A 17,971-nucleotide genomic window follows, 5' to 3' on the forward strand; every position below is an offset into this window, starting at 1 on the left:
GCAGTCTGGACACACTTTTAGAACTAGTGGACAGTGGAGAGGGGTCAACCAAAAGTCAGAGTCATAACATTAACATTTATGCGAACCTGACACTTTGAGAGCAAGAGGGGCCAACTGAATTCACACTTTGAAAGCCTCAGTGCTCCAGACTCAAACTGGTGAATACTCAAAGTCTAAACCAGTGGCTCTCAATCAGAAGGGACTTAGCTCCCCCGCTCTGGGTGGGGGATCACTTGGCACAGTCTGGAGACCAAGGGGTGAACACTACTGGTGTCTAGTGAGTAGAGACCAAGGATGCTGCCAGAGGTCCTCCAATGACCAGAACGGCCCCCACCACAAGGAAGCACCCAGCCCAAAGGTCAACACGGATGCTTGTGAGAGGGGAAGGGGTTGGTGAGTTTGTTGAAGAAGGCAAAAGGCCTTGATGTGGTTGAGAAGAATCTAGAAATACTGCATAGCTGCCCACTTTGCAAAGAGGATATACAGATATGCAGCTTAAACATCCAGGGGTAGCCAGCGAAAGGATGGAATACAACCTACAGTGAAAGCCTCTCTGGGGACTTCCCTAGCGGTCCAGCAGTTAAGACTTGCTGCGCGGCTTTTGCCAGCTCACTCAACATCTCTCTGAGCCTCAGTTTCTTCATCTGTAATCTAGGGTGAATTCCTCCTTGTAGGAAGAATTTGTAGGAACAGATGAGCATAAGATAAAGCAAGCAAATGAAAAGGCACTTGGTGGTTGATCCCTGGTGGTCCAGTGGGTGGGACGCTACCCTTCCACTGCAGGCAGCACAGTTTCGATCCCTGGCTGGGGAACTAAAACCTGCTTGCTTCATGGCGCAACCCAAAAAACCCTATCCTGGAGTATAACCACAAAAACCAACCCTGCCTCAGTTAGGTTTTCCCATCTGCCCTTTGAGAACATTATTATGTTTCCTCTTTATTTTACAGACCAGGAAGTGGAGTTCCCAGAGTGGGCTGCCCAGTCACAATAGCAGTTAGGAAGACGAAGGGGTCAGGGAAGAGGGTGGCCTGGGCTCAGAACCTGGCCTCATCCTTTGCCAGCTGGTCATGTTACGAGAGCAACTCGACCTCTCAGGGCCTTTGTTTGCACGTCTGTGAAATGGGCTCATAAACCTGCCCCATGAGGTTGTCCCGGGAATGAGCTGGGACAGCCCTTGCTGTGTGCTGTGCTTAGTCACTGTCGTTCCAACTCTCTGTGAACCCGTGGACTGTAGCCCACCAGGCCCCTCTGTCCACGGGGATTCTCCAGGCAAGAATACTGGCATAGGTTGCCATGCCCTCCTCCAGGGGATCTTCCCAACCCAGGGATCGAACCCAGGTCTCCCGCATTGCAGGTGGATTCTTCTCCGTCTAAGCCACCAAGAAAGCCAAGAATACCGGAGTGGGTAGCCTATCCCTTCACCAGGGCATCTTCCCCACTGATTCTTTACCAGTTACGTTACCAGGGAAGCCCGAGATAGCCCTTAGATGTAAGGAAATAGAATCCAAGTCCAGTGGCGTAAGGGATTTTAATCAAAGGAAGTATGGACAGAGACATGGGCAATGCTGGACAAGGGTCCTGAGGTACCCAGGGGTGGGCACCAGTGGGAAACTGTTGCCAGAATAATAGGGGAAGGGGCTGGGGAAGAAATATTATGCCTGGAGGCAGGGGACCGACCAAGCCAGGCTCTGAGAATAAGGACGTGGACAGCATGGCCGGGGGAGGGGAGGGGCACAGTCTTCATTGTTGTCATCCCCCATCTTCATTTGCTTTGCTTCCTGCTGCTCCAGGCTGCTTCTCAAGAGAAAACCTGGAGCGTCAAGGGGTCACTTGCAAGGTGGCAGCAGAATGGAAATGAGGGACTGCCAGGCTGCGGGTCCATGCACCACTGACGGGCTCCTCAGAATGTGTTCCGGAGCTCTGGACAGCCCTCGGCCAGCTTCAGGAAGCCTGATCCAGGAGTTCAGGTTCAGTGCAAGGTTGCCGCTTGGATGCCACCAGGGCACGTCAGCATTTATCGAGTGTGGCTGACCTGGGCAGTGGCGCGGAGAATGTGTCCCTGCTTGGAGCAGCCACCACCCCGGGGGAGGAGGTGGGGACAGCTGCCAGGCAGGCATGAGGGCTCAGTGTAGCCAGATGTTCAGATTTTTGCGAAAGTAGCTGAAGTACAGATTTTTCCATGAAATCCCTTGATTTTTCAACATTGGCCAGTAATGTGGGTTTTTCTTCCCCCTTCAAACACTGTGTAAGCCAAAGTCAACAAGTCTATAGGCCACTGGTTTGCACCCTCTGGTCTGGTCCGCAGTCATTCCTCTCCTTTGGGAGATGATGTCACGCCCTCCCAGAGTTATCCTAGAATTCACCCTGCTCGGGGTCACAGCCAGAGACACAGCCACGGCGGCTCCTGACCAGTGGGCTCCAGGGGACATGGACCTGAAGCCTGCGGACCCTTTACCTGCCCCTGACTCCTCCCCTTGGTGCCAGAGCTCTGCGCCAAATCATTTCCACAGACGCCCTAGACCAGCTGGCCACATGGCTAAATCAGGTCCCTGAGCCTCAGCGGTCCCATCTGTATAATGGGCCTCTGTGGAGCCTTGTGAACGTGAAGAGGGAGTCCAGATGGAGCACTTGGCAAGGCCTATCACAGTGGTTCTCAGTCATCAGGGCAAAAATTATCAAAACCAAAAAGGACAATAAAAGACGTCCTTGGCTGGATTCTCCTACAGAAGGGGGCCCAAGACTGTCTTGTCTGTATTTTCCTCTCGTTCCCAAGAATATCATGAGAGGTTAGCATAGGAACTGGGGTCAGAAGACCTGGGTTTGGATACCACCTGCCCTATTACCTCACTGTGCAGCTTTTGCCAGCTTACTCAACCTCTCTGAGTCTTGGTTTCCTAACTTGTAATCTGGGGTGAATTTCTCCTTGTAGGAGAAATTTGTAGGGACTGAAAGCATAAGATAAGGCAAGCACTGTGCTGTGCTTAGTCATTCAGTTGTGTCCAACTCTGGGCAACCCCATGGACTGTAGCCCGTCAGGCTCCTTTGTCCGTAGGGATTCTCCAGGCAATAATACTAGAGTGGGTTGCCATGACCTTCTCCAGGGGATCTTCCCAACACAGGGATCCAACCCAGGTCTCCTGCGTTGCAGGCAGATTCTTTACCGTCTGAGTCACCAGGGAAGAAAGCCAAGCACTAGGCACGTAGAAAGGCATTGATGGGAATTCCCTGGTGGTCCAGTGGCTGGGACTCTGCCCGTCCCTTACAGGGGCCCAGGTTCAATCCCTGGTCTGGGAACTGTGTGGGTGCTAAGTTGCTTCAGTTGTGTCTGACTCTGTGACCCCAGGGACCGTAGCCCACCAGGCTCCTCTGTCCATGGGATTCTCCAGGCAAGAATACTGGAGTGGATTGCCATGCCCTGCTCCAGGGAATCTTCCTGGGTCTGGGAACTAAGATCTCACAAATCATAGAGTGCAGCCAAAAAAGAAAAGAAAGAAAAGATCTTAAGAGATTTTAAAAGATTACCCTACTTTAATATTATTCCAAAATAACTTTTGCAGGTATTCCCTAGTGGTCCAGTGATCAGGACTCCACACTTTCACTGCTGAGGACCTGGGTTCAATCCCTAGTCAGGGAACTAGGAATGTGGTTTAAAAAAAAAAAAAAAAGTAGTGTCCTTTCAGAAACTCCCCGCATCCTCTTTTCACCCACTTCCTGGTTTAGGTGCCGAGTGGGGCGGAGCTTGACACCTTCAGGTTTTCTAAAATGTGCGGTGCCTTCCTCCCCAGCCTGATGCGGATGTGTCTTGTACCAGCTCTGTGTCTCCTGCTCCCCAGGGAAAGTCAATACTGACCTCTGCCCAAGGTCTGGCTGTTACTGACGTCACCATGGGCAGGCTGGGGTGGCCTGGCCTGAAACATTCATCATTGCCACAACCTGCCTGCTACCTCCTCCAAACAGAGAGATTGCCTGCCACCAATGGTATCTTCCCCCAGTCCCTGCTTGCCTGCCATCAATGGTATCTGCAGGCTTGCTTTTGGTCCACCATGGGCCCAGAACAAGGCAGATGATTCCACTTAACTCATGCACCCAGTTAGACAGGAAAGAGCCACTGAGTCACTAGAATGGAAGTCTGGTGGGTCGAGGATTTTGGTCTGCTTTGTTTACTGCTGTATCTCCCAGGGTCTGGCAAGGTGTAGGCCCTCAGTCAATATTTGTTTAATGACCTAAGAGGAATCTATATTTCATGGAGCCCTCATTCTGTACCAGATACTGTTAAGTCCCCTCAATGCTTCATTTCATTCAATCCTAGCTACATTCCCCAGGAGGCGGTTTGTTATCAGTCAGGATGGTTTAGGTTATGCTGCAGTAACAAATAATCCCCTAGATCCCAGGAGTTTAAAATAACAAAGGTTTATTTCTTGCTCACGTTATAGAAGTCAACATGGGGCCATATTTTTTGGCGTCTTCATTCTGGGACCTGAGGTGATGGAGCACCCAAAATCTCGGACATTGCCTGTCACCAGAGAGTATACAACCTCAGAGAGGTTAAGTGACCTCTCTGAGAGAAAAGGGAGATTCTCACCCCTACAATTAAATGCTGCAGCCCAAGAAGTGATACAGGTGATACTTCACCCTCATCTCATTGGCCAGAGTGATCCCAACCAACCACATGAGGGTCAGGAAATATCTTCCTCCCAGATGCCCAGAAGGTGAAAGTTAAAAAGATTTGGTATACAGACCACTAATGGCTACCACAGTTGTATTTTTGTTATCCCCATTTTTATAGATGAGGCTGTCAAGGCTCAGAAAGGTTAAGTGACTTGCCTGAGATCACACAGTTAAGACATAGCAGATCTGGGATTTACACCCAGTTCTTTCTAACTCTGGAAACTAGTATCTCGGCCATAAACACTTATAAACCCCAAAGTATGACCTGTTCAACTATAAATTTGTACATAAGACAAACACATTCTGGGAGTTCCCTGGTGACCTAGTGGTTGGGATTCCAGGCTGTCACTGCCATCGGCCTGGGTTCGATCCCTGGTTGGGGAACTAAGATCCTACAAGCTACTTGGTGTGGCCAAAAATAAAAGTTAAAAAACAAACATGTTCAGGGAATTAGGCTGATATAGGACACCTTTCTAAGGGGCTTCCCTGGTGGTTCACACGTAAAGAATCCACCTGCAATGCAGGTGACCAGGTTTGATCCCTGTGTCAGGAAAATCCCTTGGAGAAGGAAGTGGTAGCCCACTCCGGTATTCTTGCCTGGACAAGAATCCCATGGACAGAGGATTCTGGTGGGCTACAGTCCATGGGGTCGCAAAAAGTTGGACAAGACTGAGTGGTTTAGCACGTACATGCAGACACCTCTCTACACACCTTCAGAAAGGGGCATATCACCACAATCACTTATACTTAAATTACACAACTAACAAGCAAAGGCAAATACTGAGCAAAAACAAATAGACCAAGTCCTATTCAAGACATGTTTGCTTCAGCCCACACAGTATTTTATTTAACTGGAATATGTGCCCAATAATTAAAAATCAGGAGATTTCACTTTTTAAAAGATTCTCTTGAAATTAAAAAAAAAAAACAAACAAACAAAACATTGAAAGACCTGGCAACAAGAGCCTGCATTCCCATTAGATCAGGCAGTCGTCAGCGTGACTGAAGACAAAGCCAGGTTCTCAGATGACAGAGAGGCAGCCTGGACTGGAGTCTGGAAGGCAGGGTGTCAAATAACCCAGAACCCCAGACACAAAATGACATTCTCTTTAAATACAGGTGTAACAGCCTCACTTTCACACTTTAACATAATTCCATCAAAGTCTTAGCAACAACGGTGTCATCTGCGTACCTTTAAAAAGTGTTGAGAAGGTGTCACTTTGGGAATGCATATACCTAGTAGCTCTCTTGTTAAGTTTTGGGCAGATAAAACCTTCTGCCACTAGCTACCCTACCACTTAGAGACCAAACACCAGGCCTTTAGGCATATTGACATTGCTGCCTGGTCCTGTGGGCATTTGAACTTGCCCCTGGTGGCTCAGACAGTAAAGAATCTGCCTGCGATGCAGGAGACCTGGGTTCAGCACCTAGGTCGGGAAGATCCCCTGGGAAAGGGAACAGCTATCCACTCCAGTAGTCTTGCCTTAAGAATTCCATGGACAAAAGAGTCTGACAGGCTACAGTCCACAGAGTCCCAAAGAGTCAGACACGACTGAATAACACTTCCACTGATCTGCACATACCATTTAAAGAAGCTGAGTGAGTGAGTGAATGAAGTCATTCAGTCGTGTCCGACTCTTTGCAACCCCATGGACAGTAGCCTGCAGCAGGCTCCTCCGTCCATGGGATTTTCTAGGCAAGAGTACTGGAGTAGGTTGCCATTTTACACAATAGATATCCATCCAGTGATTCACCTGGGAGAATGCCCATGCCATGTGTGACAGCAACACCTCCTGGTGATGTATGGTTTTACAGCTCACCTCTACTAGACCTTATAGATACTTAGGTAAACTGCATCCTGAATGTTTGATCCAAGAGTACTTTGTGACACATTTAAAAGTCTTTTCAGGACTTCCCTGGAGGTCTAGTCATTAAGATGTGCTTCTACTGCAGGGGGCGTGGGTTCACTCTCTGATCAGGGTACTAAGATCCTGTATGGCATGTAGGGCAGCCAAAGAAAGCAAGAAAAATCCTCTGTGGGATCATCACGAGGACCTGTGAAATCAGTGCGATAGGAATTGGAGTGTCTTATGGAGAGAGGAGGGCAGGGCCACCAAGGGGTCAAAGTGACTTGCCTGCAGAACACAGCATGTCAGGGCCTCTTTTGCAAACAGCTCTGGCTTCCAAAGCCCACTGGCTGCCTAATCTCTAGGTCTGATATCATGGAAGAAACCGTGTCCTTCCCCCAAACGGTTGCAGCTGCTACAGCCAGAGACCACAGGGGCTGGGTCACCACAAACAGGACCAGAGACTCTTAGTGTCTCCTCGGGGAGTTCCTGTCCCCTAAAATGGAAGAAATTCCAGCAGCCCAGCAAAGAGCAGATGGGGTGGGCCATGGGCACAGATGGAAGATCCCAGGGACCAGAACAACGTTCCACAGTTCTGAGAGCCTGCCACAGGCTGGGACACCACAAGGATGCCTTCCACACCACATTGTTCCATCTGCTGAGATGTCTTCCCCGGGGGAGCGGAAGTCCCATTTCATCACGGAAGTTGAGGGGGTGGATGAGAGTCAGTGTGCAGAAATGTGCATCATGACTGATGCTCCTCAAACATCTGTCACTTAAACTTGAAAACAAACAACTCCATCTCAAAGGACCCCCTTCGTCCACAGCTGAGGACCTCTGGATGTTGTCAAGTTTGCTGCGGCTCAGGCCTCATGGCAAAAGTGCCTGTGAGATCTGGGAACATTCAGGACTCCAGACTCCAAGACACGGCCACTTGGCCTTCACCCTCTGGGGAGGCATGCCAGGCCTGGAACCCTCAGAAGCTGGCACCCGAGCCCTGGGAGAGAACAGTCTGAGAAACAGCCCCACCGAAGCAGTGGCCCTTAGCCCTTCCTCTGGCAAATGTCCTGGGCGGTTTCCTCCAGTCTCCTCTGCCCTCCCTTTGCAGTCTGGTGGGTGTGAGAGAGCCAAGCACTATTTTTAGCAATGTTTATTCTTACTCTTCTCCTTCCCTCCCATTCTCGACCTCTCTGGAACGAGCCTAGATGTTCCCCCGCTAAGCGAAGGGCTTTTCTGGCATCGCGGGGCACGTGCTGGTGTGCGGGCACTCTTTCTGGATGGAGCTGGGATGGAGTTGGAAGTAAATGAACTTTTCAATCTCAGATGCTCCAGAATCAGGACCCATCTGTATATTTGCTTGAAAATGACGTTCCTCAAAGCTGGTTTCCCCTGCGTGATTTCTAGAAAGGATACAAGACAGCAGGAGTCTCTGAACTTCCCTGATGGTCCAATGGTTAAGACTACACACTTCCAATGTAGGGAACCCAGGTTCAATCCCTGCTCAGGGAAGTTCCACATGCCACACGGTGCAACCGAAAAAATAAATAAAATAAAAATAAAGATGCACCTATCTTTAAAAGGGGCTTCCCTGGTGGCTTAGATGGTAAAGAATCTGCCCACAATGTTGGACACCTGGAGTCAATCACTAGGTCAGGAAGATCCCCTGGAGAAGGGAATGACTACCTACTCCAGTATTCTTGCCTGGAGGTTTCCATAGAGAGGAGCCTGGCAGGCTACAGTCCATGGGGTCGCAAAGAGTTGGACCCAACTGAGCGACTAACACTTTTGGTTTACTTTCATATCTTAAAAGGTGGGGCACGGGGTGGGTGGGTACTTTCCTTGTGGTCCAGTGATTGAGACTCCGATCTTCCAGTGCAGAGTTCCCAGGTTTGATCCTGGCTCAGAGAACTAAGATCCTGATTGCCACATGGTATCACCAAATATATATATATATATATATATATATTTTTTTTTTTTTTTAATTAAAAAAGAGAGAGTAGGAGTCTCCGACAAACAACAGTCATGAGTCCTGGTTAACTGGACCACAAGGAGATGCCCTGGGTGACAGATGCGCACACATGCCCTGGACCCAGTCGCTGAGGTTAAAATCTGGACTCTGACACTTACCAGCCATAAGACCTTGGATGTTTACTTTTCCTCTCTGCACCTGTCTCCTCATCTGTAAAAAGATGGTGATGATAAGAACATTCACCTGGGTTATGAGGAAAATGAGACGCCCTCGTGTAAAGAGTTTAAAACAGTGCATGGCACATAGGAAGCATTCAGTTAATGTTAGCAACAACCTGTTTTAGGAGAGGAAACCAGTCCACCAGAGCCCGGCTCTGGCCTGACTGACCACAGCCCAGCATCTGCAATTTTGATGAGGCTCAGGCCCATCTCTTGGGGGTGGCGAGGGGTCAGCCACGAGGCCCGGAGCCACCAGGAGCCACTCTCCAGACCAGATTGAAGGCACTGTCCTGGAACCTGGCCACCCAGATTGAAAGAATCATAGTTATTACCCGTCAGCCAATCCAGCCTTCTGCGGACATTGCTAATTAATAACTTTACAGACCCTGTAAGTTCACACGAGAAGACTGCAAAGCATTTTTTATGTGTAGAAACTCTTAATATGTGAAATGGAGAAACACAAGGAGCATAGGTTATGCAGCGCTGATCTGTCTATCTTTATTCTATTTTCTTTTTCACTCTTGAATGAAAAAAAAAAAAAATAGACGTGGCTCAGGCCCCTCTAGACTGCCAGAAAGGCCCAAGTTGAGCCCAGATCTTTGAACCAGGAGCTGCCCTTCAGAGGGCGGGCCCATGGCGCCCCCTGGTGGCCAAGTTCTGCATTTCCAGCATCTGGCGGGGCCCACGGCGGGCTCTGGGGTTTGAACACAAGGTGGGGATCGGCGAGAGGAGAATGGAGGGGTGCAGAGCGAGGCAGCTGGGCGTGCGCGGGCTCTGCACTCTGTCCTCCCTCAGCCACATCTCTTACGTTCACCACTCCCCCATCATTCGTTCATTTATTCCACAAAGCCTTTGCGCACCCACTTTCCTGCCAGACACTGTGCCAGGCTCCAGGGATACAGCCCGTACCCCCTACAGACCTAGTATATGCCCTCAGGAGCTTGGAGTCTAAGGAGGGAGGCAGAGCGTGATCAAATGCTTACACACACACACAAAAAGATCAAACTGCAAAGGGCAAGGTCTTGAGACTGAAAAGCCAAAGGCAGACAGCCTCCCCTCAAGGGATCACCCAGGAAGCAAAAAAGACAGAGAAGTAAGGAATGTGTTTCAGTTTCCCCACTGGTAAATCCAGCCTGATTCTCCTGCCCAGGCCATTCCATGAGTGCTCTGAGGGTTCCATGGCAAGAGCGGGGAGTGGGGGGGCGGGGGGGGGGCAGGGGAGCTTTTATAAATGGTAGCGTGCCTCCTGCCACCTGTCTTTTCACCCACCTGTGCCTCCACCGTAATTCCCCACACAGCCAATCAGCAATCACACTGCTGCCCAGCTTAAAATGCTCCAATGACTCCCACTATACTTAAAATCCAAATTCCAGGGCCCTGCCGGATTTAGCCCCTGCCCAGTTCTACAACCTCCTCTGCCTCTGTGTTGAGTACACTCCAGTCACGCCCCACTCATTTCCTGTCTGCATGCTGCTACCTCAGGACCTTTGCACGTGCAGTTCTTGGTTCTTAAAGGGCTCTTTCCCCGATCCCTTCAAATCCTTTGGGAAATAGCATAAATGGCCCTTCTCAGAGCATATCTAAGTAGTACGCTTCTCATCTAAGTAGCACGCCCCCCCCCCCCCCTCCGCCACACACACCAAACACCCTCTCCTCGTCGCCTGTTTTACTTCTTTCCTGGCACCTATCACTGTCTGGTGTTATCTTACTCACTTGTTCACTGTCACCCCCACTAGAATATAAACCCACAAGGGCAGGGACCTCTTCTGCTTTGTCCACCACTATACACACACACACACACACACATATAAAATTTTTGATTGCCCTGGATGTTCCTTGCTGGCTTTCCCTAGTTGCAGGCGAGCGGGGGCTTCTCTTTTGCAGAGCACAGGCTCTAGAGTGCATACACTCAGGAGTTGTGGCTCATGTGCTTAGTTGCCCCACGGCATGTGGAATCTTCCCCAACCAGGTATCAAACCTGTGTCCCCTGCACTGGCAGATGAATTCTTATCTATTTTACCACTAGGGAAGCCCCCAACCACTATGTTTCTGAGGCAGATAACACTGGTACTCTCACAGATCCCAACAGATCCCTTTTGACTGTTTCTGTGTTCCCCCTGGTTTCTGGGTACGTTCCCCCCAAAGCCCAGTGCCTGCTGGTCTTCCTTGAAAAACTACCCTCTCAGGCTGCTGGACCCCAGTTTGCCCTCCTGGGACACCCCTTGGCCAGGAGCCTCTGTGTCAGCATCTCCAACCCAAGACAACTCCCAATGTGTGTACTCAAGCATCTGACACACAGTTGGCACCTAGAAAATATTAACTGAATGAATGTATGCATCCACACAGCCCTTTGAGTTAGACTCCCTCTCAGTGCCAACCCAGTGCTCTGCACACAGTAGGTATCTAATAAATGCTTGCTGGAGGCTCAGTATCCGAGATCTTTCACAATAGTCCTGGACCCTGTATGTTCACACATTCATTTATTTCTATTCCACCTTCATAAGGCTTCTCAGGTATTCATAGAGCAACAATCTTCACTCCCAAGGGCAGGAAACTCAAGGTTCAGAGAGGTTACAGAGTTCTCCAAGGCTGCCCAGCAACTAGTACCACTGGACTCCTGTGCAGGTGACCTGCCTCCAAGATCAGAGCCCTTTCCTTTTCATGTTAAGGAAGCATGAATATCCCATAAATATAGTTTTATTTTAGGAGTCTCACTCTTGCTCAGAGGAACCTTGGAGGTCAAGACCCCTTTGAAAAGCTGAAGAATATTAAGGAAACGCTTCCCAGAAAATATGCAGACCGTCTAGTCAAAGCTATGACTTTTCCAGCAGTCATGTATGGGAGACTCACATGACTCCAGTGTCATGTGAGAGTTGGACCGTAAAGAAGGCTGAGTGCTGAAGGATTGATGCTTTAGAGCTGTGGTGTTGGAGTAGATTCTTGAGGGTCCCTTGGACTGCCAGGAGATCCAACCAGTCAATCCTAAAGGAAATCAAGCCTGAATATTCATTGGAAGGACTGACGCTGAAACTCCAATACTTTGACCACCTGATGCAAAGAACTGACTCACTAGAAAAGACCCTGATGCTGGGAAAGATTGAAGGCAGGAGGAGAAGGGGACGACAGAGGATGAGATGGTTGGATGGCATCACCAACTCCATGAACATGAGTTTGAGCAAGCTCCAGGAGCTGGTGATGGACAGGGAAGCCTGGCGTGCTGCAGACCATGGGGTCACAAAGAGTCGGACACGACTGAGCGACTGAAACTGAGGCATAAAATGAAATTTCTGGAGGTTACAAGTTCCTGAAGCCAGACTGTGACCCCCGCGTTTCTCCCCTTTCAACTTAAGGAATTTAAGAGGTGATGTCAACACTTCTGAGAACGAGAACCCAGACCTCGTAACAACCTGTGTGCGCAGCTCGCCCTCCAGTGGCCAAACCTGTAATTGCCCAGAAGCCTAGCATCGCAGCCTGAAAAGGGGAAGGATTTTCCCATCAGCCGGCGAGAAGGGGTTTGACCCTCCAGGTGGGGAAAAACCAAGTAAGGATTTAAACAAAAGATGAGCCTGGTGATAGTTTACATTTCAGGAAGATCTCTCAGGGCCCTGTTTGAGGAAGGGACGGCACAGGACAAGCGTGGGAGCCAGATGGACAGGCTGCCAGAGCCTCCTCCAGGCGAGAGACCCCAAGGGTATCAATTAAGACAGCCCTGGAACTGTGGGGTTGAACGCAGGGGCCCCAGCCCTGAACCCACCAATGGGGCCCGCCCATTTTTTTTTTTTTTTTTTTTTTTGAGCTCCGCACTGACTTTGCCAAGCAGGTATTCTTTTTTTTTTTTTTTCAATACTAGGAAAACCACCCTAATAATTTCATTCTCAGTGTGTAGCAAACACTCTATAAATATTGGTTGAAAGAGTGACCATCTGAGTGAGCAAAGGAATACATGGGAATGTGAATAACCATCTTGGTTAAAACTAGTTTCTGGTGCAGTTGCAGGTGGCAGGGCTTACGTTACAGGCTCTTGGGGTTTAGGGACTCCAGTAACTGGGGTTAGGACTTCCAGTATTCTAGAACATTCTAGTATCTTCTAAGGTACAGACACAGCAACCCAGGAATCCCAAGCAGGGGGTTGAGGGGGGAGCTGAGTGAGCAGAAGAGATGAGGGCGCGGCTTCCTGGAAGAGGGGACACGGCTGGAATTGAGTCTTTGATGATGGCCAAGACTGAGCCAGACGCTTATTCCTCAGGCAGAGTGGTAAGAGGAGGAAGTGGAGGACACAGTAAGGCACAGTACAGACTTCTTGAGTCGGGCAGGTCTGGTGCTAACTGGATGAACACCTTAAGCTTTAATAGTTAAGTATTTAAAAATTTTTTTCCCTTTTTTATTGTGGTACCTTTCATATACAATATACGTAAGCTTTAGGTGTACAACAGAGTGGTTCACAATTTTTAAAGGTTATATTCCATTTATAGTTATTATCAAATATTGGTTATATTATCAAATATTGGCTGTATGTACAGTATATCATTGCAGCTAGTTTTTTGTGTACAGAATAGTGTGTACCCTATCATGCCCCTCCCCACCTTCCCTTTCCCCACTGGTAACCACTAGCTTGCTCTCCACATCTAAGAGTCTGTTTCTTTTTTGTTATATCCACTAGTTTGCTTTATTTTTTAGATTCCACACAGTTACATCTTTGTTGGTGGCTCAGAAAGTGAAGAACTGGCCTGCAATGCCGGGGACCCAGGTTCGATCCCTGGGTCAGAAGCTCCCCTAGAGAAGGGAATGACAACCCACTCCAGTACTCTTGCCTGGAGAATTCCACAGACGAGGAGCCTGGCGGTCTAAGGTTCATGGGGTCGCAAAGGGTTGGACACGACTAAACGACTAACAACAACAGCAAGAAAAATTTAACTTGCCTGTTGGACCCACAAGTTCAGATAAAACTGTTTTTAAAAAAACAAAGTTTTTTAAAGAAAATTTCTTTTAAGTCAAAAAAGTGGATCAAATTGAAGAAAAATATTGTTAGCTGAGTCACATCGTGGGCAGGTAGAGTGTAAAGTGATAGGGTAGGAATAAGAGTCAAAGGTACTCCAAGAACTCCTGAGGGCCGTGTTAAAGCCTGATGCCATGTCTCTTAAGGTGGCCTCGAAGCCCGTCCTTCCCCCGTGAGGCCAGAGGGCAATTCCTCTCTGAACCCCCAATGAAGTCAGTGACTGGGTTTAAGGACCAAGCTTGTACCAAAAAAACAAATTAGCTTGAACTTTACCAAGATACTCAGAAGCAAGATGTTCACATAATGATATGCCTGGAGGCTTAATTCACCTCTTCCATCCTGTGATCACTTGGAGACACACACACACACACACTCACACACACGGCACAGTGGTTTGTGGAGACTGTCTCTTTTTTCCTTTATGAGCAGGCCGGGCTGAATGCAAAAGTTGCAAGTGTCTGTGATGAGGCTTGGACACGGGGAAGTCAGCAGTCATCGCAGTGGTCCTCAAACACTTGTCACCTGTGAGTCTCCCCAAAAGCAGGCAGCAAGCTCTCTTCCCTGGGCCCCTTCATGAGCCCCCCACTCTGAAGCAGGCAGGTGCAGCCCTCCTTGGCCAAGAGGGACACTCCCAAATACTGGTTTCGAGAACTGATCTAAAAGACTGTGTAATCCTTTTGCAAGTCAGTGGTTTCCACTTTGTAGCCTTCTGTGAATGTGAAGAAAGGTCAGAAGGAAGTGTCAGTTGATAGATCAGTAAAAATATTTTTTGATGATAGATCATTTTTGCCCATTACTCAGCAGTCTAAAAATTGAGTGAAGGACCTCCTGTATAGCATGAGGAACTCTGCTCAATACTCTAATGATCTAACAGGAAAAATAATTTGAAAAAAATGTGTGTATGTGTGTGTATAACTTTGGTGTACACCTGAAACTAACACAACATTGCTAATCAACTATGCTCCAATCTAAAATAAAAATATCCTCATCTTTTAAAAATAAAAAAATTTAAATAAAAGAATTGAGTGACTCTGCCATCAGAATATTCCTTCTACTTCCAGCTATTTATTCATGTAAACAAGGCTTCTCTGCACTTATGCAAAACAAGAATAGGATTGATGACAAAATTGGTCGCATTCTGGCAGTCACAGTCATTCATGGATACATAAATTAGCTGAGAGTGAAGAGGAAACCACCATCTCATTAGCAAATGTACTTCCATGCAAATTAAAAAAACACACAAAAATGTGACACCACTACAAATGACAACAATTCTTTAAAAACTTGAAAGTAGCAAGGTATACCTGGTTGCTGGGAATGTAGAATGGCGCAGCTACTGTGAAAAAGGCTAAATACAAACTTATGTTGTGTTACCATATGACCGAGCACTCTCACTCCTACGTATTTTCCTTAAGAGAAATGAAAATCGGGAATTCCCAGGTGGTCCAGTAGTTAGGGCTCTGTATTTCCACTGCCGTGGGCCCCGGTTCAATCCCTGATTGGGGAACTAAGATCCCAAGAGCCAAAAAAAAAAAGAAGGAAAAGAAAAAATACATGTTCACACAAAAACCTGTATATTCATGTTTGCAGCAGCTTTCTATGCATAATCACCCAAAACTGGAAATATGTGAAATGTCCTTCAACTCACAAATGGTTGGAAACCTGTGCTATGTACCTATGAGGGAATTCTGCTCAAAAATCAAAAGGGATAATGGTTCACATGGATGCTATTCTTTCTTAAGAAGAACTGAATTCATGCAGAATTTATATAAAGTGTTAAATATACACAAGTTGGAATTTTTAAATAACAATGGAAAGGCAGGCCTGCAGCCCAGTCTCTGGGAGACACTCAAGATGGCAGTAACCAGAAATGAGATACCAGCTAAAAAGAGCCTGGGGCTTCCCAGATGGCGCTAACTGTAAAGAAACTGCCTGCCAAAGCAGGAGATGCAAGAGATGCAGCTTCGATCCCTGGGTCGGGAAGATCTCCTAGAGGAGGAAATGGCAAGCCGCTCCAGTATTCTTGCCTGGGAAGCCCCATGGACAGAGGAGCCTGGCAGGCCACAGTCCACAGGATCGCACAGAGTCGGACACAACCGAAGTGACTTAGCACGCGAGAAGAGCCTAGAACTTCCCAAGGAACCGCACCCCACCCCCAACCCAGCCTCCCACAAACAGGCTGTTACAGACTCAGGCGATCACTTTTTTAAAACGTTTATTACTTCAATGATGAATTATTTTTAAAAGATATTCAGTTTTTCTTCCAGTAGAAAAGAGACAGAGGCTTGCTTGTCCCAGAGACCAGGAGTCCCAGACGGATGGGTCTCCTGACCAGACACCCAGGCTGATGTCCCGGAGCCTCTCTACCTCTGCCCTGGCACCTGAGAGCTGCAGACCTTGGCGGCGGGCAGCTCAGGGCACAGCCTTCTGCCACCCCAGCCAGGAAGTGACCGGCTCAGTATACAGGATGATGTCAGTTGAGGCTGGAGGGAAGGGACCTGGACACCCAAACCCATGATCCTGCGGGGGGTTTAGAATGCATCTCCATTTCCGAGGCCCAGGTGGGAGTCCGGTGGCTACAGCTCTGGTCCGGGCTGGGTGCTGAACCATAAAACCTTGCCCACCAGGCTCGGGCACAAGAAGTCAGCACTCCTGGGCTGGATTTGGGGACAGTGGCGGCCTCTCAGGGTAAACGCCCTGTCCTGCCTGGGTGAGCCACCAGAAAGGGGCTGCAGTGTTTCAAGACAGATGGAGCGGACCGCTGGGGAGAGGTGACGTGTCATTAAGGGCCTGGGCTAGGGGACCCCGTGCCCATAGCACCTATGGTCAGGCCTGTGGATTACGTGGAGAGAAGTTTCCAGAACAGTCCTTGTTGACCAGTCTTTCCCCCAAGTCTCTCAGCAGCGGCTCCATCCCTGAGTGTCTGCACACACCTGTGCACTCGTGTGGACACGTGCCAGGGGCATGCGTGTGTGTGTGTGTGTGTGTGTGTGTGTGTATGTGCATGCGTGCAATGTGCAGGAGGTGGGGGCTCAGACTTTGGGACTGGTGGGCTGTCCACTGAGTGAGTCCTGAAGAAGCGGGGTGTAGGGGCTGGGAAGCTGGTCTGGCTGAGCGGCCAGACTGGGCTGGCTGATGGCATCTTTGGAACCCTGTGGAGAAAAGGCAGGGTGCGCTGCATCACTAAGGCCGGCCACCAAGCCCCGCCCATGCCAAGCCCCGCCCACACCCCGCCCCGCCCCTGCACATCCTCCAACAGCATGGAAACCCCCCTGGGAGTCCCATCAGCAGCCCCCACCAATCAGGCTCGACATGGGAAAAGGCTGGAGTGACCTACAGACTCCTGGGTCGCAACTGCAAGGGTCTCCCCATCTCGTGAAACACCATCCCGCCCTGCTCTCATCCCATTTTAGAGATGGGGAAACCGAGGTCCAAAGGGACTCGCCTAATAGAGAGAGAAGGGCAGAGCAAGGAGTTCAGGGCTTGTATAAGCAATACTGTCGACACAGGAAAACTGGAAAGCACCTAAATGTCCACTGATATCATAATGCATCTAAAACAGAGTCGCAAGGTGGTAGTCAACCTACACAGCTCTCACAAACAGAAAATTGAGAAAGGGAAAACCAGCAGCAGAGTGACTCATGTAGCATGTCCTCCAGAGACAACGTTTCAAAAACGGATCTATTGCTCATGGATACAGATTTAGAGGGGGAAAGCAGACACACACCAAATTCCTAGAAATGGTTGTCTCGGGATAGGGGGAGGGTGTGGGGCTTGGTGGGGTGGGGGCAAAGGGCACACAGTGAAAAGGAGAACTAGGACAAGATGTGAACAACTGATGTTGAGTCTGGGTAAGAGGGAACTCAGGGTAGTTCATCTAGCTTTACTTTTTTTTTTAAATTTCACAATTTAAGGAAATTTAATGAAATTAAAGAGACATGGATGGATCTAGAGTTGGTCATACAGAGTGAAGTGAGTCAGAGAAAGAAAAACAAACATCGTATATGAACGCATGTGTGTAGAATCTGGGGGAAAATGGAACAGATGAACCTATTTGCAGGGCAAGAATAGAGAAGGAGATGTAGAGAACGGACATGTGGACCCAGGGGAAGGGGAGGGTGGGCCGAGCTGGGAAATGAGGACTGACGTGGGCACTGCCGTATGTAAAACAGATAGCTAGTGGGAAGCTGCAGTGGAGCAGAGAGACCTCAGTTCGGGGCTCTGGGATGACCGAGACGGTGAGATGGGGTGTGGGAGGGAGGCTCAAGAGGG

At 48.9% G+C, this 17,971-nt stretch overlaps 1 protein-coding gene and 1 non-coding gene across 3 annotated transcripts in view; one reads left to right on the forward strand and one right to left on the reverse strand.

The window, feature by feature from the left end:
* Nucleotides 1–7,952: 7,952 nt before the first annotated feature.
* TRNAG-UCC (transfer RNA glycine (anticodon UCC)) lies at nucleotides 7,953–8,025 on the forward strand. The gene has a single exon. It is a non-coding gene; the product is annotated as a tRNA-Gly (tRNA).
* A 7,879-nt stretch (nucleotides 8,026–15,904) lies between these two features.
* SCARB1 (scavenger receptor class B member 1) overlaps nucleotides 15,905–17,971 on the reverse strand; it is a 92,591-nt gene continuing 90,524 nt past the window's right edge. For both annotated transcript variants that reach the window (XM_065903952.1, XM_065903951.1), the window contains one exon: nucleotides 15,905–16,851. In XM_065903952.1, coding sequence (XP_065760024.1) covers nucleotides 16,732–16,851 — 120 coding nt within the window. In that variant the 3' untranslated portion in view covers nucleotides 15,905–16,731. The remainder of the gene's footprint in view (nucleotides 16,852–17,971) is intronic.

Source organism: Muntiacus reevesi, chromosome 13, assembly GCF_963930625.1.
Source record: "Muntiacus reevesi chromosome 13, mMunRee1.1, whole genome shotgun sequence".
NCBI lineage: Eukaryota > Metazoa > Chordata > Mammalia > Artiodactyla > Cervidae > Muntiacus > Muntiacus reevesi.